At 46.9% G+C, this 26,116-nt stretch overlaps 1 protein-coding gene across 7 annotated transcripts in view; it reads left to right on the forward strand.

The window, feature by feature from the left end:
* The window catches only part of SGCD (sarcoglycan delta), a 788,612-nt gene that overhangs the window by 655,448 nt on the left and 107,048 nt on the right, over positions 1-26,116 (forward strand). For all 7 annotated transcript variants that reach the window (XM_069199628.1, XM_069199629.1, XM_069199630.1 and 4 more), the window contains one exon: positions 18,947-19,019. In XM_069199628.1, coding sequence (XP_069055729.1) covers positions 18,947-19,019 — 73 coding nt within the window. The remainder of the gene's footprint in view (positions 1-18,946; positions 19,020-26,116) is intronic.

Consider the following 26,116-nt stretch of genomic DNA (forward strand, 5'->3'; position numbering starts at 1 on the left):
TATGGGGGAAGATGCGCTGCAGAGTCTTCAAGGTGATGAAGCATGATCGTGTTAATTTTACCACTTGGGGATTCATTGTAAACTTGGAGTCCATGGTAATTCCAAGGTTTTTAACTTCCTTGGATACTTGAGGAGGTGGTCCCAGATCGCCAGGCTCACAGTGGGTCATCATTTTTCCAGTCGCCACATGTGAGTATTTCTGTTTTGGAAGCATTCAGTTTGAGATGACTCCAAGTCATCCACTGATCAATGGCTCGAGGCAACTGAAGATCTGCGAGTCTTTTAGGAAAAAGGTTGGTGCTGATGGTTTTCTTCTGTTTTAAATAGGAGTCCAATGTGTGTGCCTTTGTTGTGTAATGAATTTCCAGTTTGTTTGTGAAATCATGAGTTGTGGGATGACTTCCTTCCAGAATTTTATAAAATTATTTAGTTGCAGATTTAGCATTTTGAATTCTATCTGAGTAGTACCTTTTTTTAGCTTTTTTGATTGATTATTTGTATATTCTGCGAAGATTGTGTAGCTGATGTTTGTCTTGAATGTGGTTTGTTTTGTGCCTGGTCAGTTGCAGCTTTCTGATTTGTTGCTTTATCTTTTTAAGTTCTGTGTTTCTCCAAGGTGTTGGTTTTCTTTTGTCCTGTTTAGTTTTTCTGAGTGATAAGGATATTGAAAGCTTCCTGTAGCCACTCATAAAGGTTTGGAACAGAATTTATTGTGTCTAGATCTGTGATGGCTGTTAGTTGTGTTTGTAAGTCTTCAAGACTGAGTTTTCCCCATGGTCCATATATGTATGTAAGGAAGGTGCTATGGGGTGCGTTGATTTGTAGTGCTTTATGTCGGAAAGTTAACAAATGGTGGTCTTACTATGTGATTGGTGTGATGCTTTGAATGGTAACTAGTTCAGGGTTTGCAAAAATGTGTGTGGGATTGTGTACAATCTGATATAGGTTCAATGTGACTAGGCCAGTGGTGATGGCTTTTGGATTGGGCATATTGGGTTTGTCAAATGTTTAGGTCCCCAAGAATGCATAGGTTTGAGTATAATGGGATAAGGTTTGAGACTGTGTCTAGAAAAGTGTCTGGGAATGTTGAATTGTTAGGTGGAAGTCTGTAAAGGAGGAGAAAGTTACAGGAGGAAGTTGCGGTAGGGTTGCATCTGGTGAGGAGGGCCTCACAACCTTGTATGGAAATGTTGAGATTTATTGCTTGTTTGATATATAATAGCTAGTCCACCTCCTCTTTTGCCTTTACGGTTTTGGGTGATGGTTTGATAGCCTGGAGGAAGAGCTTCATGCAACCCTGGGGCCATGTCATCTCCCAACCATGAGTCCATTTTGAATAGTAAATCATGGTTGTGTGTCAGTGAGCAGGTTGTAGATGTGGTGCTTGTTTTTTGAGAGACATCGAGCATTTATGAGTAGGCAGTTTAAAAAATGTGTGTTTGTGGCAGTGTCATTTTGTTTTGAAGAATGGTGAAATATTTTGAGCTTGTAGCAGGTGTGTTGCTAGTTGTGATAACTGTATGAGGGTCACAATAGTCCTGTTTTTCTATATAGTGTTCCTTGTCCAGCAGGCTTAGGAGGCATTTTGCTGGTGGGGGACTTGGTGGCTGAGTGACATGGTGAGTGTAGTTTTTTTTGTAGAGTAGCCTTATTGTGTAATAAACAAGGGGATGCGAAGTTGGTAAGAGTGGTGTTTTGTTCATTTTGTTTGTCTCTGTTTAGTGTGGAAAGACTATGTTTTGGGGTGGTGGAGAAGCATGTAGATCATAATGTAAGGCTCTAAATTGTGCAATGGATGAAAGGCGGGTGAATGAATGTTGCTGTGTGGGGGTACTTGTGGTAGATGTTTGTGAAGGGTAAGAATGTAGGAGTAAAGATTTGTCAGGATTTGTATATATTTGTGTAGTCATGAGGGTGGGAGTGGGTGTGATGGAAAGGATGAAAGTTTGGGTTATTGTGATGTGGTGATGTGTGGTTTGTTTTGTTTTTGTGGTATAGTGAGAGGATATATTGATGTAGTGGTTTTCTGTGAAGGATATGTGACTTAATGCTGGTGAGTGGCATTAGAAAATTACAGGGGGTGTTGATGTGTTTTGGAGAAGACTGTATGAGGTGTATAAGGGGAGGGAGGAGCCAAAATGGCGGCCGGGATGGACGCCTGAAACGAGCGCTCCGTCCAGGGCCTGCCAAGAACATCCTGTAGGGCGCCCCCCGGAACCCCACTGACATACAGGGAGTGGTGGTCTGCCCGGGGCGGGACGGAGCACCACGCGTGAGCTGGGAGCTGGCCGGACCGAGGCTGTGCCGCCGGAGTCCGCCCGCGAGGCCGGGAGTCGCGGGACGCGGACCCTGACCCAGCCGTGGCCGCTGGGGGAGGGCGCTGTGCCGGTGGACCTGGGCGCGCCTCTGCCCGGCGGCGCCCGCACCCACCTGGCTTGTCGCACGGCCGGGGGGGCCGGGGGCGCGGACCTCCGCCCTCGCTCCGTCGGCCGTGGCCCACCCGGCTGGGGCCGGAACTCGGGAGCGGCAATCTGCGCTCCCTGCAACACCGTAAAACGCCCGCGGGGCGAAGACGAGGGCCCAGGACTGGGCCACACCGCCGCACTGAATAGAGCCGCGCCGGAGGAGGAACAGGCCCCTTCGCCGGACCAGACAGACTCGCCTGCCTGCAAACGGGACGCACCACGGCTCTTGGCCCAAGGTGGGGCCGGAAAAAGTACTGAAGCAGCGACCACGGGACATAGAGGTAAGGGGGGACCTACCGGGGAGGCTTGGCCTACGCGGGGGGAGCCCCCAAGTACTCCTCCCTCCCCCCCTCGCTTCTTCCTCTGCCGTCCCACGGCTCCAAAATGGCGGCGCACCCCACCTGAGCATGGAAGGTGGCCCTCCACCGGAGATCTGCACAGGGACCCCACTGCCCTCGCCCTGAAGGGCTGCTCTGAGCCGGCGGCGGGCCTGGACTGAGAGCCGGGGGGCCACACCTGGGTCCCATTGATTAGCTGTGTGAAGGAGGAAACGGGCTGCTCCCTCAGATCTCTGCTAGCGGCTGCAGGAGCGGCCGCGGAGCCCGTCTGTGGGCCGGACGCCCGCCCCCCCTCCGCTGACTCGCCCTGTTGTGCTCCCCTTGTCTACCTCCTGCTGCGCTCCCCCTTCTCTCTGGGGGCGCTGCTGCTCCCTGACTCCGTCGCTACCCCTGGAGGATCCGGTATTCTAATTCAATACACACGAGACCCATCCCTGCAAGGGGTGTAACATATAGCCCCGGGGCGACCCAACGTCGAGCTCAACGGGTGGGCTAGCGGCCACCGCACCGTGAGCATACAGCCGCACGATCTGGACATTCAAAAACTAAGAATAAGCTCCTTCCTAGTTCTATTAGCTAACGTCACACCCGGAGAGTTAAAAGCACACGCCAAACCGAGGACAACAGGCAAAAGGCTAGCCCGCCGACAGGATAGTGCCAATCCGAGCGCAACAACATCTCACAAGGCAACTACCAGACAGCCACAATGGCTGGCAGGGCCAAATCATCCAAGAACCTAGACCGCAACACTCCTGGAACAACACCCAATGACCAGCAGACAAACCTGTCCCTACAGTCATTGGAAAATAACCTCATGTCGCATTCTGCACAGTTTGAGGAAGTACTACAGGCGATCATGGACACTAAATCCTCCTTGGAAAACAGAATAGACGGAGTCTCTCAAGACCTGAATCTTTTACGTGTGGACCACCGCAATTTAGCGGAAAGAGTGAAATGTGCAGAAGGAGGACTCTCTGACTTAACCCCTGTGGCTCAAGACAATCAAAAACAGATACAGCGCATAGACGCAGAACTGAAAGTGCTCTGGAGGAGATCGGAGGAGATGGAGAGCAGGGCGCGTCGCAACAATGTGCGCTTCCTGGGGTTTCCAGAAAGTATGCGGCAGCCAGACTCGGAAATATCCCTGGAACAATGGCTTATCAAAGAGGTGTTAAATGGAGCTCCATCTAAGTTTTTCTCCGTGGAGCGGGCGTACAGAATCCCGGGCAGGCCCCCAGCCCCAGGCCAATCGCCTAGACCACTGATCGCCAGATTCCTAAACTACAGGGACAGAGACGCAATACTACAACAGTTCCGCAACAAAGGCCCATACAAGTATGAGTACTCGACCATCAACGCATTTCCGGACTTCACGCAGGAGGTGCAGAGTCAACGCAAATCCTATGTTAAAATTAAGCAGCGCCTGCGTGAACACAACATAAAGTACGCCTTGCTGTTCCCTGCGAATCTAAGGGTGGTAGCGGAGGACCGCACATACATATTCACCACTCCTGAGGACGCCTGGACATGGCTGCCCGCCAAGGGCCTCACTCGCCCCTGGGAAGAAGCGGAAGGAGATGAGGAATGGCAAATCTCTGCCTTAAGAAAGCGGTCCAGAAGGCGCGCCAGGGGCCAACCCAACGACCAACAAGTAGCAGAAGAAAGAGCAAGAGTTCTGAAAGAGACTCCCTTGCTCACGCAAAGCAACTTCGCGATTGCTAGGAAGCCCCCTGAGATGGCTACGGACTCTGACACGGCCAGCTCTGCATCTACAATAACAGGAGAGCTAGGGGGGCAGAGGGTCACTCCCAGATCCGCGGACGAACTTTAACCGCACAAAACTGCTCTGCCGGCCCGTTTGCACTAACACTCGCTGAACTCTGAAGCCACTGGGGGCCTGGGGGCGGCGGCGGAGGCTGGGATGGACGCGCCTCCAGCAACGAGTAACTTTGGTATAAATGTATAGCTAACCGATGCAGGAGGTTCGGGGGGAGGATCCTGTGGGTGTGGGGGCGAAGCGCGGAGCAATCTCACTTCCCGGGGGCGCCCAATGGTATCAGCAGACTAAGTCTGCGGAAAGATATGTGCCCCGTAAAAGAGCCACATCTGGTAGATATGATTACTCCACCACCAAAATCCAATCGGATACGGGTTTTTTCACACACTCACGGGTTCAGTAGATCCACACAAGTTGTTAGAAGGGATGGGGATCCATTTGGGGTGGGTAGGGTTAGTAGTTTAGTAAAAATACACGCGCCGGAATCATTCAAACCACAAGGAAAACAGCTGCACACGCCCCCTTTAACAAACAGCTCTGTCAGAGGGGCAGTGACCAGGTGGGCCAAGCTCAAGGTCCAAAACCCATGCACAGAGATACACACTAGAAACCCTTATGGCGCCTCACGGGAGAAATAACAAAAACCAGTATGTCATAGTAACATGGAATGTGAGGGGCCTGGGAGCGCCGAGTAAACGGACCAGAGTACACGCACGCCTTAGGCGACTAGGACTACACATTGCCATTTTACAAGAGACGCACATGCTGGAAGCTGACTTGCGAGAGCTGCACGCGAAATGGGGGGGCCAGCTGATAGGCACTGCGTACTCTGCTTTCGCGAGGGGGGGTGTTGATCTGGATAGCAGCTGGGGTCCCATTCCTCTTATCGGCACACAAAATAGACCAGGGAGGCAGATACGTGGTAGTGGAAGGCCGGCTGGATGGCAGACAGTTAGCTGTAGTTGGCATATACGCTCTAAACAGCGGGATTGTGGGTTTCCTGGGCACTCTCACACCGACACTATTGTCAAACCCAATGGCTCTGGCCCTTTGGGGCAGAGACTTCAATAGCACTCCAACTGCAACACTGGACAGATCTCACGCCCAAGCGAGTTTGTTAGTAAATAGGAAAACCCCAGGCCCTTTGCAGGAATGGGCAGGCGATATGAGGCTATACGATATATGGCGCTTAGGACATCCGCAAAAGAGGGAATACTCATTCTACTCAGCTCCACACAAATCCCACACTAGAATTGATATAATATGGGGCACTAAGGACATAGGAGCACTGGTCAGTGAGACAGAATACCTAGCGAAGACACTGTCGGATCATGCACCACTGAGAGTAACACTGAACTGGGGTAGGACACGCCAGGTGATCCCCATGTGGCGATTACAAGTGGAAGCCTTACAAGATCAGGCATTTGCCGAAACACTGAAATCCACAATAAGCCAGTACTGGGAAACAAATGCCATGACCGCAACATCACGAGCTATAGAGTGGGACGCCCACAAAGCAGTGGTCCGCGGACTATGCATATCCTCCACGTGGGGAGTAAGACGCACCTTACAGGTGGAAATCGGTAAGTTAGAAAAGGAGCTTAGAGCGGCAAAAATAGCAGTAGCGCTAGGGGAAATCCCCCACACAGTCCTAAAAGAAAGGTGCTCAAAATACAATGATGCTGACGGCAAACTCCGCTGTCACGATTATAACTATCATCTAATGCGTCTGCAAACAGAAGGGGATAGATCGAGCAGAATGCTGGCGTGGCTGTTACGCGAGGATAGACAGCAATCCCCAATAGGGGCCATACGTGTCGACGCACACGTTATGGCCACTACACGAGCTGAGATAAACGGAACGTTTAGAGAATATTACTCAAACTTATATACCAAACGCACCTCATGCACTTCCCCGCAGCTCGAGTCCTTCCTTGCGGGCTCTCTCTTGCCGCAGCTAGCACAAACTGACAGGGAAATAATCGAAGCTCCCATGACAATGGGAGAAATAGAATTAGCCCTAGCGCAGATGCCTAGGAATAAAGCGCCTGGCACAGATGGCCTCCCGCTGGAGTATTACACTGCCTACTCGTCCTGCCTAAAGCCTCACCTGCTGAAGGTGTTCGAAGAAGCGTGGGCCAATGAATGCCTGCCCTCATCCCAGAGAGAAGCCATGATAGTGGTGTTCCCCAAACAGGGCCGCGACCCCACAGATGTCAAATCCTACAGACCACTTTCGCTCCTAAACTTAGATTGCAAAATACTAGGCAAAATATTGGCAAACAGACTAGCCCCCATCATCCACACCCTAATACACGACGACCAAAATGGCTTTATACCAAGGCGCAACACCTTCTTGAATATCCGTAGATTACTGAGCATAATGGGAGACACTCCCCCAGATGCATACGAAGAGATGGTGCTCTCGTTGGATATCGAAAGGGCGTTTGACACGCTAGAGTGGGACTTCCTCCTGGCCACAATGCGCTGCATGGGAATAGGCCCCAATTACATACGCTGGGTTCGGACACTGTATTCCAGCCCACAAGCCAGGGTGAAGACGGGCGGGGTGATCTCCGACAGTTTCTTGATCACTAGGGGCACGAGGCAGGGCTGCCCCCTATCCCCGCTATTGTTTGCTATAGCAATGGAACCATTAGCGGCAAGAATTTGCTCCATGGAACGCAGCTGGGGAATAGTCAGGAACGGGTTCCATCATACAATCTCGCTGTATGCAGATGATGCCTTAATATATACCCAGAAAGGCCACAAGGTTGTCCCCACAGTAATATCTTTACTAGATGAGTTCGGAGACATGTCAGGTCTAGTGGTAAACTGGGAAAAGTCATGTGCGTTCCCGCTAGTAAAGTGGCCCCCAGAAAGGCAGGGGGCTCCCCCGCTGGGCCGTCTGAAATGGTGCTTTGAAACGTTCAAATACCTCGGGATAAACATATACCACAACACAGAAGATCTCAGAGATGGGAACTTGGGAAGGGCGCTGGCCTCCATAAAAGTCTCGCTGCAGTTTTAGAACAAGCTACTGCTTTCACCTCCAGGGAAGGTGGCGATCGCGAACATGCTGATTCTGCCCAGGTTGCTATACTATTTCGCGGCCTTACCGATAATTATTCCCAAAAGCTTCTTTGGTAATTTAAACACAGCGCTGCTGCAACTCATCTGGGGCGGTGGCAGACCGCATGTGGCCCTAGCCACGCTGCAAAGACCACTGGACATGGGTGGACAGGGAGCCCCCAACTTCGAACGCTACTACGCAGCCGCACAGCTGCAGTGGGTTCAGAATTGGATCCATAGACCGGCGTTGGCAGAGCCCATGCGGCTAGAGTCCTGGTTAAAAGGGTCCCCCCTGCTAAAGTGGCTGGCATCCAAATGCCCCAAGGCGGAATCTGTTAATTCATTGCTGGCAGTGGCGCATGCGTGCTGGGCTAAATATGTGCATAGCGGGGGTAACAAGCTCCCCTACTCCCCGTACATTCCGTTGGATCACCTCCTGGGGTGGACCAGGGCCGGTACGCAAACAATGACTGCATGGGCAGAGGCAGGCGTGCACACAGTGGGCGACTGCTTCGAAGACGGCAAGCTAATGTCGTTCGAGGCCCTACGGGCCCTCACCGAGGTGCACCCCGGCCAATTTCTGGCATACCACGCCATATGCCATGCAATTAAAAACACGTGGGGGGCAGGTTCCTCAGAACCAGATTCCTCCCCTGTAATCCATCATATCCTACAATATGACACCCAAACAAAAGTAACATCAAGCCTGTACAAAATCCTTAATAAACCCCCCGAGCCACATGCGGAGAGAGCCAGGGAGAGATGGAATGCCGTTCTCCCTGACCCGATCCCACAAGCTGAATGGTCGAAAGCTCTGTATCACGCCCGGGGAGTGTCAAGGAACCCCAGATTCAGGTACACCCAGTTCAACTTCACACATCAAACATATTTGTCCCCTGCCAGAATAAAGCGCATGTAAAACGCCTTCAGCACACTTTTACCACATGGTCTGGGAGTGCCCTAGCATACAAAAAGCTTTGACGGAGGTGGCACAGGGGATTTCCGAACTAACGGGGCTTGTATTGATAGTAGACCCCGAGTCCTGCCTATTGGGGCTGAGGCCAAGACCTAAGAAACATAGACACCTTCACAAATTTGCAGACCTAGCCTGTCTAATGTATAAAAGATTGATAGCAATGCACTGGAAAGTGCCCAAAGCACCCAATCGGAACTCTTGGTACACCCTAACACTACGCTGGGCCCGCACGGAATACCAGGTACTAAAGAAGCTGGTGTGAGAGGGGCAATAACACACAGGGTGCGCCGCCTGGGAAACATTGATAACCAAACTTGAGGCCAAAAATGATGATAAGCCCCCATGAACTGGGGAACACACAGGCTGAACAAGCAGAGCCCAAACCCTCCGGCGCACCCCACCGCAGAAGCTCGACTCGGAGTGCGGCTTGCCACTACAGAACGGGCTTGACCAACCCCCCCCCTCCCGCACAGTCAGCTCACTAGGCTACCAGCACAAGAATATTTATAACACGTAGGGTAAACACTTAACCTCCGTCACCATACGCTGCCACCAAGCCCATGCTGGGCCACTACCAGGCGACATGCGATATAGGATCAGCAGTAAAGGGTCCACACTGGTCACGCGTGCGCACCCCCTCTGATACTTAACACACGCTAAAGTTTCCAGCCATTGCAGCAAGTAATGTTACTGAAGGATAGGTAATGTTCCGAGACGTGTCTAATGTGTGGGGTTTGGGGTTGTTATATGTTTTTCACACTGATTAATTTCTTAGGGGATCCTGTTACCGACAATTGTACAGCCTATAACGTATATTGGAAATATAAAACCAATAAAATATTTTAAAAAATAAAAAATGAGGTGTATAAGAGGGGATGGATGAGAGTTAGGGGTGTTTGTGTTTATTTTGATCACTGGAAGAGGTAATATGTGTGTTGGAGTGGAGTGTAAGGATTGTATGTTTGTGTGTGATTGGTGAAGAGAGGGGGAGGGTGTTTGTGGATGGTGTGATGGAAAACTGGGTTTTGACATTGTCATGATAAAAGGGGGTCTGGCAGGAGCAAATAGAGGATAGTGGTGTTGATTTGTATGAACAGGGAGTGTGCCTGGATGGCTGAATCAAAATCAAGATAAGACCAGATAACCATGAACAACTTGGCATTCACTTTGGACAATTAGAGCAATATTGGGTTAAAAAATGCAAATAGCCCTCTGTAGGAGCTCTTCATATTTTCAAATAAATGATAGTTTATCAATATGCACTTTATACTTAACCAAACTATGCTAAATTCTGCATATGAACCAAGCTCAGTTTTATGAATCGGGCATTTTCTTGTACAGAAACGTGTCTATCCAATGTTCACATGTCCATGGTTTCAATTGTTTCTAAAATGTCTGCAGCAACTGTTCTTTACATGGCATCTGACCAGAGGCTGACCATGCAGGCCATAGGACCCCCATTTTATCATCAATGCTTCTTGTTTGATTGGATCCTAAGCTTTTATGGCTCATTATTCTGGGCCTGATTTTGATATCGGCAGACGGATTACTCCATCACAACAGTACCATAGAAATTTAAATCCCATAGGACATAATTGGATATCATTTTGGCGAACGGGATAGCTGTCACTGTTGTGACAGAGTAACCTGTCTGCCAACATCTAAATCAGGCCCTCTGTCTAATGTTTCTATGAAGCTTCCCCTTGAGAGTAAATATACCACATCTGGTAATGTGCCAGCTACTGCCTCCCAATCTTGCTTATTACAGATATAAGAACTTCTTGAAATTGAATTCCCTCAAAGATGTAATTGTATGTCATCTGGCCTCCATATTTCACATGTGGCTCCATAAGCAGGGTGATTGTCCCACATCTGTGAAGCTGTTAAAAATCTTTAAAGTGCTGTTGGGTTATCTTTTCCAGTGTCATTATGTAATCATTACAGACTATTGTCATAGATTGAAACCCTTTAGAAAGCTTTTAATATACTTCGATTGGCAACAGGTCCAAGTTGCATTTTCTCTAGTCTTGCGTGGGCTCGACTACGTCAATGGTATGGTGCGTTGGTTGCATCTTTTAAAAAGACTGCATTGTTTCCAAAATACGGCATCATGCTTGTGCCTGAAATTCCCTTCAAGGACTGTCAAGCATTGACCCCGCTCCTGGAGACTACCCAACCACAGAATCAGAAGTGAGACTGCACATGTTCTATACTGACCTCGATGCTGGATACTTTGTATAATATTTCACCTTCATTGTCTCCTTAAATATCTAAGGTAGCTGGCCAAGCAGTAAAGGAAAGTGAGCATGAAGGTTGAGACCAGATGCAGTATAGCGAAACTAATTTCCACACATGGACTAGCAATAGCGCCCAGTCAGAGATTTTGCTTGAGAATGAATAGCTCGATATGTTCGGAAGAACAGTAGCCCTAACTGTACTTGGGGTATTCAAAGGTCTTGATTTAGGGTTGGGGCATTTTTTTCAGTTTGGGAGTTGTTTAACAGTTTGTTCAGATGCTGGTTCATAAATCTGTCTGTGATAGGCTAAAATGGGATGGAGTAATCCTGTGAAAAGTATGCACAAAGTGGGTCAATATGGCCTGAAAAGTAAGCCAGTCCTAATGGTCCAGTATTGGGACATTGTTCATGAATTTGTGCTTCTTTAGCTATTTGTTGAGCACTAGCTCAGGGGGATATCTGAGATTTACTGGTGCTCCAGGAGTAGTAAAACCCCTGATACATGATGGTTAGGGAACTTTTGAAATCTTTAAAGTCCAATATCTTTGGACTGAATAACCACGGTCATGAAATTCTTTCACCTGTACCTTGGGGATTGATGGGTGCATGACATGTCAAAGTGTCATGTCTTCTTATTGGACTGGCATGGTCATGGAATTCCTTAACCCCTAGATTATTGGATTACTCTGGTAACTCATGGCCAGTGCCTCTATCAGCTGGGAGTTGCTGGCGGGTCCACTGTCACTTATTTTTGGGGACAGGCACTTATTTTTCCTCTTCAGGCATTTCCCAAAAACAAGAGAGGGAAAAAGACACAAATAGAATATTTGGGGCATTCGACCAGATGTCACAATTCATTGAAGACAATTCTATACTTTCAGACTTCCAAACTGGATTCCGCCCAGGAAGCAGCACTGAATCGGCAATCATAGCAATCTGGGATGATCTTAAAAACACAGTCGACCGAAATGGAGTTGCTGCACTACTTCTCTTGGACATCTCGGCTGCCTTTAATACGGTTGACCATGACACCCTAATTCAAAGACTCCACGAAGCCGGCATACAAGGGATTGCTCTCGACTGGATTACTTCATATCTTCAAAAAAGATCTAATATCATCCACTCGCCCCCCTTCTCGTCCGAACCCTACCTCACAAAAGCAGGGGTCCCCCAAGGATCAATCATCTCACCTTTGCTTTTCAACATCTACATGATATCTTTACCAGAACTGATCAATAATTTCCATCTCACATGCTACAACTATGCAGATGACACACAAATACTACTTAAATTAGAATGCCCCGAAAACATTGAAAAGTCAGAAATCTTCAGTTGCCTCAGAGCCGTTGATCAGTGGATGACCTTGAGTCATCTCAAACTAAATACCTCCAAAACAGAAATACTCATATGTGGTAACTGGAATACTTATGACCCTCTGTGCTTCTGGCCTGATGATCTCGGACCACCTCCTCAATTATCCAAGGAAGTTAAAAACCTAGGAATCGCCATGGATTCCAAGTTAACTATGAATGCCCAAGTGGACAAATTAGCACGAACAAGCTTCATCACCTTGAAAACTTTACAACGCATCTTCCCCCACCTCAGATTTCCACACAAGGTGCAAGCTACTATCTTGCTTGTACTATCCAAACTGGATTATGCCAATGGCCTCTACCATGGATCATCTCGCTCTATTATGAAAAAACTACAACGTATCCAGAATTCCGCAGCCAAGCTACTATTACATGTAAAGCCGCAAGCCCACATCTCCCCTGCCTTGAGAGCGCTACACTGGTTACCCGTTGCCACAAGATGCACTTTCAAGCTGCTTTGTATCACCCACAAAGCTACACATGGAACAGGACCGCTTTTTATCAGAAACAAAATAACCAAATACATCCAACAAAGAAACCTCTGCTCAAGATTGGCACCCCGCCTTAGAACACCACCATACAAGAAAAAGACAATAGGTGGTACATCCTTCTCCGTTCAAGCAGCCAAACTATGGAATTCATTACCCCCAACTATGAGAGCCACAAATAACTTTCTTGTCTTCAGAAAACTACTCAAGAGTTGGCTCTTTCCTTCATAACCACCATATTCAAACAACTATGGACTGCATATGCCTATGTTGATAAATATTTTTTTCAGATTATGTGTATATTTCTAGTTATGTATAGTTCTTTAGAAAATATGTATCGCTACTATGTCATAACAATAAAATACACACACACTCTTTAAACCTGTTTGACTAAGTATATTTTACCCATGGTTCTAATTATGTATTGTATGTGCATATCTGTGTGTATTCATGTGTGTTTGTGTGTGTGTGTGTGTATGTATATATATATATATATGTATGTGTATATGTTGTTTCTGTGCTTGGCATGTTCGTAGGTCATTGCAGGGCTCCTGGGTGGGTTGTTTTACTAGATATCTATGAATTCCTGCTCTCATGTTATCACACTTATCTGCCCATCATGATACGTCATGTCTCTATCAAACTATCCTCCATTCTCACTTTGACTCATCCCAAATCCTTTCTACTACTTTCATCTCCTAAATAACTCTGTCTAAGCTCTTCCCTCCGCTTCCACATCTAACTCACCAAACCTCACTCTACTACCGTGACCTCCCACACAACCCTACTAAATTCTCCCGCATTTATCTCACCCTGCTACTATGCTCTCCCAAACCCTTTCACATACTCTTCCCTCCTCCATCCCCCTTTACTCATCCCAAGCCTTTGGGATGAGTAAATGAGGGATATACTCCCAATTAATACTTCTGAATTTCTTTCCTCCTCCACCCCTCCATTACTCCAGTCAATCTAAATAAAAAACTCTCATATCCACGGCTCAAATTAACTCATAATAATACTAAAACTGTACTCATTATTTCCCGATACTAATCCATCACTAATTCTTGTTGGGTTCCAGAGTAGCGTGCTTCTCACCGAAAAGTGATTCAACGCCTCGTCAGGGGTAGTAAGCGCTATATAAATACGATTACAATACAATAGCAAGGATGGGGGAAGAGGAAGACCACAAAACCATCACAAAGGGCAAAAGTAGGAACCTGCAACAGTGAGAAAAAGGGACAGGGCATGTCTGTTATTGGAATAAAGGGGCTTGATGTGGATTCAGGACTACGTAGCATTGGTATTCGCCTAGCTGACATTTAATGGTGTCAGCCTCTGGCTCTTTAAAAGTGGTTCCAGCTTTGGTGAGAGAGGACCTCTAACGCTCAGAAACAGAGAGCACCAGTCTACACAAGTTCTTATTAGGAGACACACATTCCAAGGCTGGATTAAAAGGATATTTCCTCATTTTGATTGGAGCTGGAAATCATTCAAGGTCTTCATCTCGGCAATACCAATTGTTTCCTCTTCTGTCAGTGTCTCATGAATAAATTGCTTCTCCAGATCACTTGTTGCAACCCGATATTTTGTCAGGCATCCTGACAGCACAATGCGTTGCTGCTCGAATCTAGTCTATGCCAGACCAACAACATGACATGTACCAGCATGAGTGCAGATGAAATGTGAGGCGCGTGCCGTGCCCTACCACTGCCCTGGGCCTATGAACATTTCAGCGAGCTTGAAGCATTTAATTGGTCTATGCATTTGTGGCAGGAGTGGATTGGAGTGACGAGGACTATGGGCCTCATTCTGACTTTGGCGGGCGGCGGAGGCCGCCCGCCAAAGTACCGCCGTCAGAACATCGCTGCGTGGTCAAAAGACCGCCGCGGTAATTCTGAGTTTCCCGCTGGGCTGGCAGCGACCGCCAGAAGGCCGCCCGCCAGCCCAGCGGGAAACCCCCTTCCATGAGGATGCCGGCTCCGAATGGAGCCGGCGGAGTGGAAGGGGTGCGACGGGTGCAGTTGCACCCCTCGCGATTTTCAGTGTCTGCTTGGCAGACACTGAAAATCTTGGTGGGGCCCTGTTAGGGGGCCCCTGCAGTGCCCATGCCATTGGCATGGGCACTGCAGGGGCCCCCAGGGGCCCCGCGACACCCGTTACCGCCAGCCAGGTTCTGGCAGTCAAAACCGCCAGAGCCAGGCTGGCGGTAAGGGGGTCGGAATCCCCATGGCGGCGCTGCCTGAAGCGCCGCCATGGAGTATTCCCCAGGGCAGCGGGAAACCGGCGGGATTGCCCATGGATGCACCGCCAGCCTGTTGGCGGTGCATCCGCGGTCGTTGGCCTGGCGGTAGTCTACCGCCAGGGTCAGAATGACCCCCTATGTGTCTAATTCTCCACCCTGCTCACAGTCAAACATACCCTTCATCACTTGGGCCAGTTGGAATTATTCAACACAACAAAGATAATCTTTGATTTGTTTTGTCCTATTGTTGCTTTCTCCTTTATATCTGTCCTTTAAGAGAAAAAAATTGCTCTGAGAAAAATAACTTGTCTTTACAAAAGGCGACAATATAGTATCTGCAAGGCTCAGTTTGTGGACTCCGCTGCAGTAATCACAGTTTTATATTAAACCACTGCTGCCTGTGTTTTGTAATAATAAACCTTAACAGAGCATGAGTGTCAATGGAGGAACTTTTATGCATGTGTCCTTTGTGGAAATGCAAGGTTATCTCAAACATTAGAAATTGGTGATAAATTTTGGAGAGCCATGGGGTTCACCCTGCCCAACTCGCAGATTAGCAGATGGGTTTCACCTCTCCGGGTTTGGCACACTTGGGTCTCCAGGCCACATAGCCCCATTAGAGCCATCACGTATGCTTATGTTTATTCCTAAGGCCTCTGACGGAGGCTTCTCCTTTTCTGAAAGAGAAAAAAAATGGAATTATGCCTTTCAGAGCCGAGACTAGGATACCTCTGTTACATAAGGGATTAGTTCTAGTTTTTGAGTAAGGCCCTTCCTGGAGGCAGACAACCCGATCTCAGCTTCTTTGCAGTCATCGCGTACTTCCAATGCACAAGCACAACCTGATTCTTGAGATTGGAGGGGGAGGGACTTCTTATCCCCTTCAGATGAAGAAGCTTGGTCACTATACCCGACTGAGGGCTAGCAAAAATTCTGTCCTGGCGCCCGATGTCAATTGGCGCTTCCACAGCTCACTTGTGCACAACACCTGCCTGTGAATCCCGCTGTAGGTAGGGTTATTCAGATCACAGGGCTGAGCAACAGGCGCAAGCCCAATCAAAAGATGAAGACTGAAGATGTCAGCTTTGAGGCTTTCAATGGTGGGCCTCCTTACAAACAGTAGGGTAATCCTCACTTCCAGATAAGACTGGCAACTGCAAGGAGCTGCCGTTTTTTCTAAAACATCCCGTAAACAACCCGTTTCAGTTGAGCAGGGAGGGTGAGCATTGGCAAAAGGAGAGGCGCAACAACCTGCATCGCGAACTACCCGTGGCCACCTCTGCTGCTGAACGCACAGCCCTCCTGAAGGGGCCACTTCTATTGGAGGACACCAATGCAGGATCCCTACCTCTGTTCACCTTTCCTCAATTTCAGATGTTGACACCATTCCTCTCATTGTAGAAATCCACGCAGGTGTCCTGAATGTTCAGAAGAGGTCCGACAAGTGCTTCAAAAATTATGGACCAAGTGCTGGATCTGGGTTGTGGTTGCATGCCATCAGCAGAGCTTTTCACACTGTCCTCCCCCCACCCCACCAAGCAGGCTGCCACTCAACAATCATCTTGGCGGGCCAAGAAGGCGGTAGGCGGCTGGGTAAGTGAGCAGAGCAGCCAAATGAAGAATAGAGGCTGCTGGGTCCGCTCTCGGGCCACACTCCTGGCAAGCTGCTCGTTGCTCCGGACACAGCGGGCAACCTCTCCTGGAGCTCCCCGACCTCGCTGCTCACTGCTCTGGACATGGCATTAAATGGAGCAGGAGGGCAGCAGTAGGCAGACACAGTCGCGGCCCGAGCAGCCAGCTTCTCGTATAGCTCCCAGCTCCTGGTTCACTGCGCCGAACACTGCTTCGAAAGCACTTCCTGGTCAACAACAAAAGCAACATCAAATGGAACCCTGTCTTTGCCTCTTTGTGCCCTGTCTTTGCTTCTCCGTGCCTGAATCCTGGAATCTCCGCTCACACTGTCTCCTCTCCTTGACTCTATGTGCTTCTGTCCCAAGTCAAGCCCAGCCTGATTCCCGGGAACTCTGTTGCACTATTCCCGCCCACTGGTTTTCTATGTCCCTAACCCGGCTCAGGCGAAGTCTGAATTCTGAAATCTCCCTATCACACTCTACCCGCTCCTGCATCATCATCACCATTCATTTCTATCAAGATACAACACATGCTGCAGACGCTGACAAATGCAGCAATTTGTGACCAGTCAGAATATTTAAGGTTTCACTCATTGACATGCAAAATTATACTAGATCATCTGTAATAAATAGTCTCTCAAAGGGAATTCCAGGGTGGCTACGATGTATTTTTTTTTTATATATATTAAGCTCCTGGAAGTGTTCTGTAAACACAGGGATCGGCCAACAGATTCCTAGGCTATATCTCAGAGGTCCGGTTCATTGAATAATTAATTAATGGCTCTAATGGGGAGTAGTGTCTAATGGCCTTCGGTGGCTAGTTCTGTCTTCGAACCTGCAATCACAATCGGAATGTTCTTATTTTGAACACAACTTCTGAACGCCAGCAACATAATACTATAAAATATCTTTGAACAGTCAATCATACCAACAGCCAGAAAGTTTACGATACCATTTATTTGTGACATCACATTCAATTACTGGCAAACCTTTCAACTGAATTATACCTGTAGATATCTTTATATCAACTTTTTCTGCTTCGACAAATTGCTATACAATCAGTATTTTTAATAATTGAGCTGCATAGTCTAACCTGCCTTCCATTAGGGGACAAATTCAAAAAAGTTCCTTAAATTATAATGACACATACGTCACTATAAATCAAGTTGTATCAGAATTTCAATGACCAATGTTTCGCCTAAGGGCAAAGAAAATACTCAAATTATAATATGAATCTTTAAAGTCGTGCGATGTAATTACGTTTCAAAGTGAATCTAGATTTAAATTCAGCATTTATTTTCAAACACCGCAATAAAATTAGAAGCAAGAAATGGTTACACTGAGCACAGTAATCCAGTGCTTTTTTTTAGAAGAATATTCTTCGTGACGCCTCTCTTTCCAGCCTTACTCTTGAGATCTCCCCTTCAAATGACACATTCGGTCTCTCGAGGCCTCTCTCCCATCTCAGGCCCAGGGAACCTAATTCCTGAACCCTTCCTGTACCTTCTCCCTACGCTTCTCCCTCTCCCCAGGCCTTTCCATCCATGATAAAATTTCATAATATAGTACATTGAACTCTGTGACAACAGCTTGTGAACACACACCAGCCCGTTGAATGGGGTAACATGGCAATCACTCCAGAGCTGTTTATAGCTCATTTCACTGTTCTTCCTATTGTGTGTTGTACCTTTGATGCAAACGCTATTCTTTTCTTAAAGTCATGAATATGGCTCAACGTTCACCTTTGCTGTAGGGCACGTGGTACTCTAGTCACAAAAGTCAGGGAGACTCACACTCCTTCTCGCTGCATCTCCAAAGCCCAGCTCATCTCTTCAGTGACCATTGTGGGGCGTCCTTCTCATTAGCTGCCTCTCCAAATTTATCTCCCTCTGGCCAGTGCAAATCATGTGATCTCCCTGTACCAGGTACACTGTAGAGCCTCAGCCCCAGGCCATCATCCTCCTCCACTACAGATCACAGGATCTCCCACTCTCACTGCCCCCTCTCCACTGCAAATCATGGACCACCCCTCTCTAGCAGTCCCTCCAAAGTCCATATCCTCACTCCACTACAATCCATGAGACCTCCCCCAAACATTGTATCCTCTAGGGCTCACTAGCCCATCTCCCTCTCTCCAACAAAAATCAAGGACCCACCCTCTCTCACTGCCCCTCTAGCTGCCTCTCCAAAGCTCATCTCTCCACTAAAGGTCATCGGTACTACGGATCATCGGTTCTCCATCTCTCACTGCCCTCTCTTGTGGTCCTCCAAGGCCCAGCTCCCTCTCTCACACCCCATACCTCTCTTTTAGTTTCTCACGTATTCCTCCTTTTCTTTTATCTTTCAGGGGCTGAAGGCGCTGTGTTCCCGAAATCCATAGAAACGCCAAATGTTAGAGCAGACCCCTTCAAGGAATTACGGTAAACTATCTCCATCCTTGTATGCATGTTTATCGGTGTAGGGCCCAGATTTCTGTTTGTGATTGATGAGAAACCTGGTCTAATGAGCAAGAATGCCCGAGAATGTGCTGCTAATCCTTGCATCCAGGCTCCAGAGTAATGAGGCCAATGAATTCCTACCTTACCTATATGCAATATGACTGGGTGACAGTAAGTGTCCATTTTGGCTTTCACATCATGAGAATCATTCAATTTCCGACCTTGCTAATTATCCAAGAAGTAAACAAAATGTGTTGTGCAGACTAATAATTATAACATAGGCATACACTATGAGGCATGTCAGCTTGAAATGTGGACACTCGCCACTATAGGTGTCTTGCTTGAAAACTGTTAGAAGTAAGGAAGCCAGTTCAGGACATACAATGTGCCTCAGACCCAATAACTCAGACAAGCAAAATAAATTAGTCAACCTCACATATCTGGGGTGTTATCCCTGCAGCTATTCATTGATATCCACCTATTCATATTAGATGTCTTCAGTGAAACCAGGGGACCCTCCATGTTATCGTCAGGAGGTCCCACTATACACCATTAACTACATAGTAACCTAAATCAGTCATTAGAAGCTGGACGTTGGGCTGGTAATCAACTCGGACAATGAGTAGAAATTCCATCTCATGCACCTCTACAAAGATCATAACTGAGGCCAGTGTTGCAGAAAAGGTAAACACATATTTTAAAAAATGTACACAACAGAACATCATCAAGTCATTTTTTTCAACAACCGTCTGGTACTCGTGAACTCCTAGATGGGGGTGGAGCCTTCACCTCTCATCGTCAAATCAGAGGACTGGATTCTGAAATATGTGCAAATAATAAACCACAGCCTAGTTTAATATCATTATCAATAGAAACATATTGAGATAGCACCCGCTTTTAAAGCCACAACTCACACTCACATGGCTTTGCTGTCTTCTTAGGATGTCATGTTTATTTTGTCACTGAAGACAAATGTGTGTAGCTTGGAGAGATACTACAGGAGATGTGGATGAGAACAGTAGTTAATTTATAAAAGAATGAGTACTGTAGCCCAAAGCTCTTCTCAGAAGCCTGTGGTTGGTGCTATTAAATGTTTGTGATATAAATGCCAAAGGCTGGTAGTTTTAGATCCACCTCAGGCCTGTTTAATCCACTGCCAAACACTCTCTGCCCCCTTTATCCCAGTCTTGCCTGCCTCTCCTATCTCCCTTTGTAACACTTTTTCCATCTTTCTCTTCTTCTGTCTTTCCGCTTTGTTTGTTTTTCCCTCTCTTGCTCTCAGTAAATGTCTGAGGCAGAAAGATATGTGCCAGTCCCCTAAAATAAGTGCTGGTGGCCACCACCACCTTTCTTCAGCTCAAAGTAAGCACTGGATAAGCATATATGCAATACTTTCAGAACAGGTAATTTTTCTGCCTGTGGACCATAGGAATTTCTTAAACCTGAGCATACGACACTTGGGTCCACTTAAAAGTTGAATTCTGGTCCTCACAATTATAAGTAGCCCGCTGTGCTGCTCCTGGGTTTCTTCGGTGTGGGAACACTAGACCTGGTTTTACCCGCTGGGTATTCCAGGAGATGAAATTGCTTTTGGAAATGGGTTCATTACAGCCCAGACCTGTTTGTCAGCTATCGTCAACCCTCATCCAAGGTGCATTATATGGACTCCTGTTCAAGAGGATATCTTTCTCTTTTTTCTTCAGCCCTTGCCATCCTCCTCCTTCAGTCACCACCCCATCCAGAAGATCTCGCAGACATTTACCATCTGCTCTGAGCAGGTGGTGAATTCCTGTGTGAAACATCATGGAATCGAGACTTCCATGCGGAATATCGCCTGAAAAAGCTGGGTACACAGAGTTATTTGTCATTCCATGCAGTCTAATTCTTTAATTGCAGGAGTTCCCTGCGGCGATTTAGGCAGCAAGGGAATCTTCATTAATTATAACTGTGGCTAATCTAGGGAATTCTAAATATTTTTCTCATGTACACTCAGGTATATTTGCCCCTAGATCAGAGGTCAAAGTGGGCGGGATCTGAGGGGCATGACGTGCCCATACTTTTTTAATTTGACAAAAATAGTTCCCCTACTTTATGTTAAATGGCAACTGCCCTAGGACGGTTAATTCTGACATTTGAGATTTCTCAGCTGAAGTAGAGCGAAATGTACGGTGACCTCACGAGCTGTAATGTACGTCCTTTAAGGGACAGTTAGAAAATGTTTGCAATAAGTACAGTCTGCATATTATTCAAAACTATTTTGTGAAGTCCTTTTTTTCATCTTAAACCCTAATCTTTTTTTTTAAAGTTTGTGGCAGCCTATTATATACTGTGTGTAATGGTGTACATGTTCACAGTGCTTTCTGTCACAGGCTGGGACCTCGTAACACTAGAAACCCACAGGTCCCTCTTCCCCGTTGCACCGGCCAGAATTCAATTCAGTTCTATGGCTCTCTGCTCACACTCATATATCTGAAGTCATCACAATGACCAATAGAGGTTTTGCATAAAAGAGTGCATCTCTTACTTATTAGTTTAACTTGCATTTATTTTTCATTTAAGATGCATGCAGCTTGTATATGCAGTTACTTGATGGTGAAAGACCAACAAAATAGGTTCAGAATACTTTATTTTTAGCCACGCCTTTGATCCTGCCCCTATGCTCACTGACCCCGCCCCCACCGGACTTAGGATCACAGTTCCCAGACTTTTTTTTAATGCAGTTCAACCACTGCCCTAGAGTGCATTTCTCAAGGGTAGATATAAGCAAATGCTTCTGAGTTTTATGAGAATATTGTGGAGGGGGTGGGCTTTTTAGCCCAACAACGAGATTTATGCCCTGAGAGATTAGTGAAAATATTGGTTATTGCCTAACTACTGAATAAGTATATATATAAATATATCAATATGGATGAAAGTCGAATAGAAACTGCAGCAGCACCTCAGGACTTAAGGAATCACTTTTATGTTATTGTGCCATAAAAGTTGAAAATATAACAAGGGCACCATGGGGTTGTGGGGGGCACGGCTAAAGTATGGGTAAAGTATCGCTATTTCAAAATCCACCACCACTGGCATTGTATACTGGTGAAACTATGCAAAGCCCATATCAGCACGTATTCTTGGTGTTGGAGATATGGAGAGCTAGACTGTGACATAGGTAATGTATTATGGGAATGCAACATGCAACAAGACTTCTGGGAACAGATCTGGGACCACTTGAAGGGAGAGCTACGAGTGATGCTTGGTCCTACTACACGATATCTTGGACCTCTCCTCCATGACGTAATACATCAATAGATGGCTCTCGACTGTCCTTGGCATGGCAAAGATGGCGATCTTGCATCGCTGGAACACACCCACACTCCCTATTGCAGTCTGGACTGGAAAGAATGTATGACTTTGCACTCTTAATAATTTCCAAGCTAAATGGCAAGCTGCAGACCTTTAAAGAGATCAGGGGCCCATTCCTCAAGGGATGACGGTACCACTGAACCTATCTACTGTGGGCTTGCAACTCACATGACCATTCTGCCCTTGGTATCTAAGCGTCCCTGACTCATCCTATAGTCCTCTGCTGATACTATTCTGGATACTGGCATGGCATATTGTTTTGCCCTGTTGAGCACCTGTTCCTCGCTCCTCGTTCTCCCATAGAGGGCTCCATGTTGAACGGCTGGCAGGGTGCCTGGAACCACTGGTGTATGCGCTATTACAAGCGCCACCATGGTAAGACCGGGCAGGTCTAGGGGTGGATTTACCTCTGCTCCCTACTAAGGGGGGATCACCCTCAACCTCCATTTTTGTGTTTTTACCTTCTCATTTGCAGTTTCATTGTTTTTCATGTTCCTTGTCTGTTCATACGCCTCCCTCCTGACTGTTACGCTTATTTCGGTCGCCCCTCGTGGTATCATGGTATGATCACTGAAGTAATGCTTGAATTTTGGTTGCTGTTGTAGTTTTGCTTTATATTGTGACCAGTATTCGAATCCTTTCTGTACTTCTGTCACAGCAAAATAATAAAGAATTGCAATAGAAAAATGGCGCACCATAAATTATGTATACACAGAATGATAGATAAATAACACTGTTACACAATACGCCTAACGGTCCTCAGCGAGAGACGACTATTGTATGCTATTGGCGTTTCACCACCCTATTGCATATGTATTTATACACATTTTCGCTCCTTCTATGATTTATTTTGAATACCTTAGACTTTAAGGTGTCTGCATCCCAAAGATATCAAGCACCGCCGGTTCACCTGAATACTACTCATTATGGGATAACATCACTTGTAATGTTGTGTGAAAGATAACTGTCACACGTTTTAGGTTTTCGCGGCTTCCTTTCAATGCCAGAAGTTGCTGTTAGTTTTTAATCTAGTTAACTCAGTCTGAAATATATGCGTCATGTAAATTGTGCCCTGGGCCCCTTCCTTGCGTCACTGACTACGGCGACAGCTACCTGCTTTGCCAAGAGATGAGGCCTTGGGGGAGGGGACTAGTTGAATGGGGCACCCTCTACCCTCACCGCAACATGCTATTATGCATCTTCCTGTATATTGCTGCTGGCTGTGCTCCTTATCTCCCCTGCTGTGTATGCAGATGCGGCCCCTCGTTGCCATGGTAATGGGGTCTTTCTTCTCTGTGAATAGCAGGCCTGCCCAGCCCTGTCACTTCCATGCTCTCTACCTTCAATTAACTCCATTTTAAGCACTTGTCTGCTTTTCAATGCAGAGTTCGTGTTTGACAACAGAAATGTGTTCCATTTGTGCTCAGCCTGCAGTGTTGTATGGGTAATACCGCCTGCACCTTACATTCATTATCAGCGAGCTGGGCAAAATCATTTTATGAGACAAAACTAGGTTTTATGCTTCAGTTTATAATGGTTCTCAAACGAACCCAGCATTGCTACAGACAAAAGGTTGTGTGTCCTTGTGCCAGGCTTAGCTGGGCATCTCAGCCCATCCATCTGCTAAAGATGCCCTCATCCGACTGGGATTTTCCCTGTATTATACACGGCCAATGTTGTGTTCCCTGTGCCCCTTCCCAGAGGTGCTCCTGACCAGAGTGACTTGCCTTGTATCCCCCTGCTACTCTCCTGGGCCATCAAGCACAGAGGTGAAGGGCTTGGCTTCTCCAGGCCAGCCCCCTTAGACATCCAGTGTAAGTCACGACATGCTTCATACCCCTGCGCCACACCATGCAGTTCTAGAGGTAACCAGCTCCTTAACAACCACCTTAGCCATCCAGGTCGGTACCCTGGATGGCAGGCCAGTACTCTCAGCCATCCAGTTCTAGGGCTGAGGGACAGGCGTTCTGTGTCTGTGCCGGTCTCCATAGCCACCTAGCCCCAGAGGTGAGAGCCTTTTATCCCCGTACCAATCTCCTTAGCCACCCAGTGCTAGAAGTGAAAGGCTCGCTATCCCAGTCTATTTCTTTTGCAGATCTAGTAATAGAAATCACAGGCTTCCCGTCTCAGTGCCAATTGCTGTATTCATTCAGCCCTAGAGGTTACCAGCTTTGTGCCCCTGTGCCAACCCACTGGACCACCCCGTAGTAGAGATGGAAGCCTCTGTATTGTTTGCCAGTTTCGCCACACGAGGTTGACCAAATCAATAGCCTCAGGTGGCAGGATTGCATTCCGCTCACTATCTTCCAGCTAAATCGACTCCTCATCGAATCCCATCTTCATTTCAAACACATGGGAAAACTAAAAATAAATTCAGACCTCTGTGTAGCACGCACCCTCCATTCTGGAAGAAGCACTACATCCATTTCAGACACCCATGTATCACCCAGGAGTACCCTCATTCTGGAAAACCAGAACCGCGTCAATTTTAGGCATCCATGTAATACTCACAAGCATCTTTGTTCTGGAAAACCAAAACATATAATGACTGAACTATCATTTCCCAGGGTGAATACCCACATGGGTTGTGAAACATAAATTCGCTCTTACTGGTCTTTCATAGATGATGAAGCCCTTGGAAATAAATGTCCTTCACTCTCTATTAAAAAATATGAAAATGCAACAGCAATGTTCTCTTAGTTTTGATTTAAGTATTTAATTGTTTTGACTATATTAAATTAAAAATATTTGTTAACCTTTATTTTTGAGTATTGAATGAGATCCAGGGTGTTCACAATTCAAAGCAAAATTATTGATGTCACATTGGCAGCACAGGACATGGGACAAGGCCTCATGAAGCATGAATAAAATCAGCAATCCAATGGGCCACTGTTAGGCAGTCACATTGCAAAAACAATACACGATTGGTCAGTATCATCACCATCAGATGCCCCCCTGTTGAGGTCACTGTTGGAGAGGCAGCATAGTCCTAGACGTGTTCACCAGGTCCCAGTCCCTCTTAATATACATTTTGAATGGTGACCAAATTCTTTCAAACTTAAACATCTTACATCCCTACTATCCTTCATAAAAGTGAACAAAACTCGCCTCTCCTTCATGCCTTCAGGTCTAATAACCAGCGGTGATAAAACTCACCCTACTCCATCCCAGAGTAAAACAATCCCTGATGTAACCCATTCTCTTTAAATCATCTGGGTATTCCAGTTAAGGGACCAGGATTCATAAGGCACAGACTCCCTTCTCCAGAAAGTAGTCTGGCCACTGTTATCACAAGCATTGGCACTTTTGTGCAGCACTAACATTTTTACCTCCACTCAATTTGTTGACATGGGACTGCATCATAACAAGTGTTTTTCAGTAACACATAAACACACTGAGCAGAACCAGTGTGAGGCTCATGCCTCTTCTGACCATGTTACCAAGGTTAGCAGATGATATTGTGACCTGGGAGCGCCCAGGAGAACTCTCGCCACACAACTAGCTGGGAATGAGGACGTTACAGGACACTGGATATCTGTTGCTATCTCCCATGATGAGCTTTAGTTCTTACCATGGACAACCAATTACAGATCCCACAACAGCCAGGACAATATACAGTTTTAGTACGAGTTAGAAAGTCAACAATAGTTTTTCAGCTTGACTGAAAGAGAAAGCAAAATACACAGCTGCCCTAATAAACATAAACATTTGTTTTTCTTCTATCTCTG

Source organism: Pleurodeles waltl, chromosome 7, assembly GCF_031143425.1.
Source record: "Pleurodeles waltl isolate 20211129_DDA chromosome 7, aPleWal1.hap1.20221129, whole genome shotgun sequence".
Classification (NCBI taxonomy): Eukaryota; Metazoa; Chordata; class Amphibia; order Caudata; family Salamandridae; genus Pleurodeles; species Pleurodeles waltl.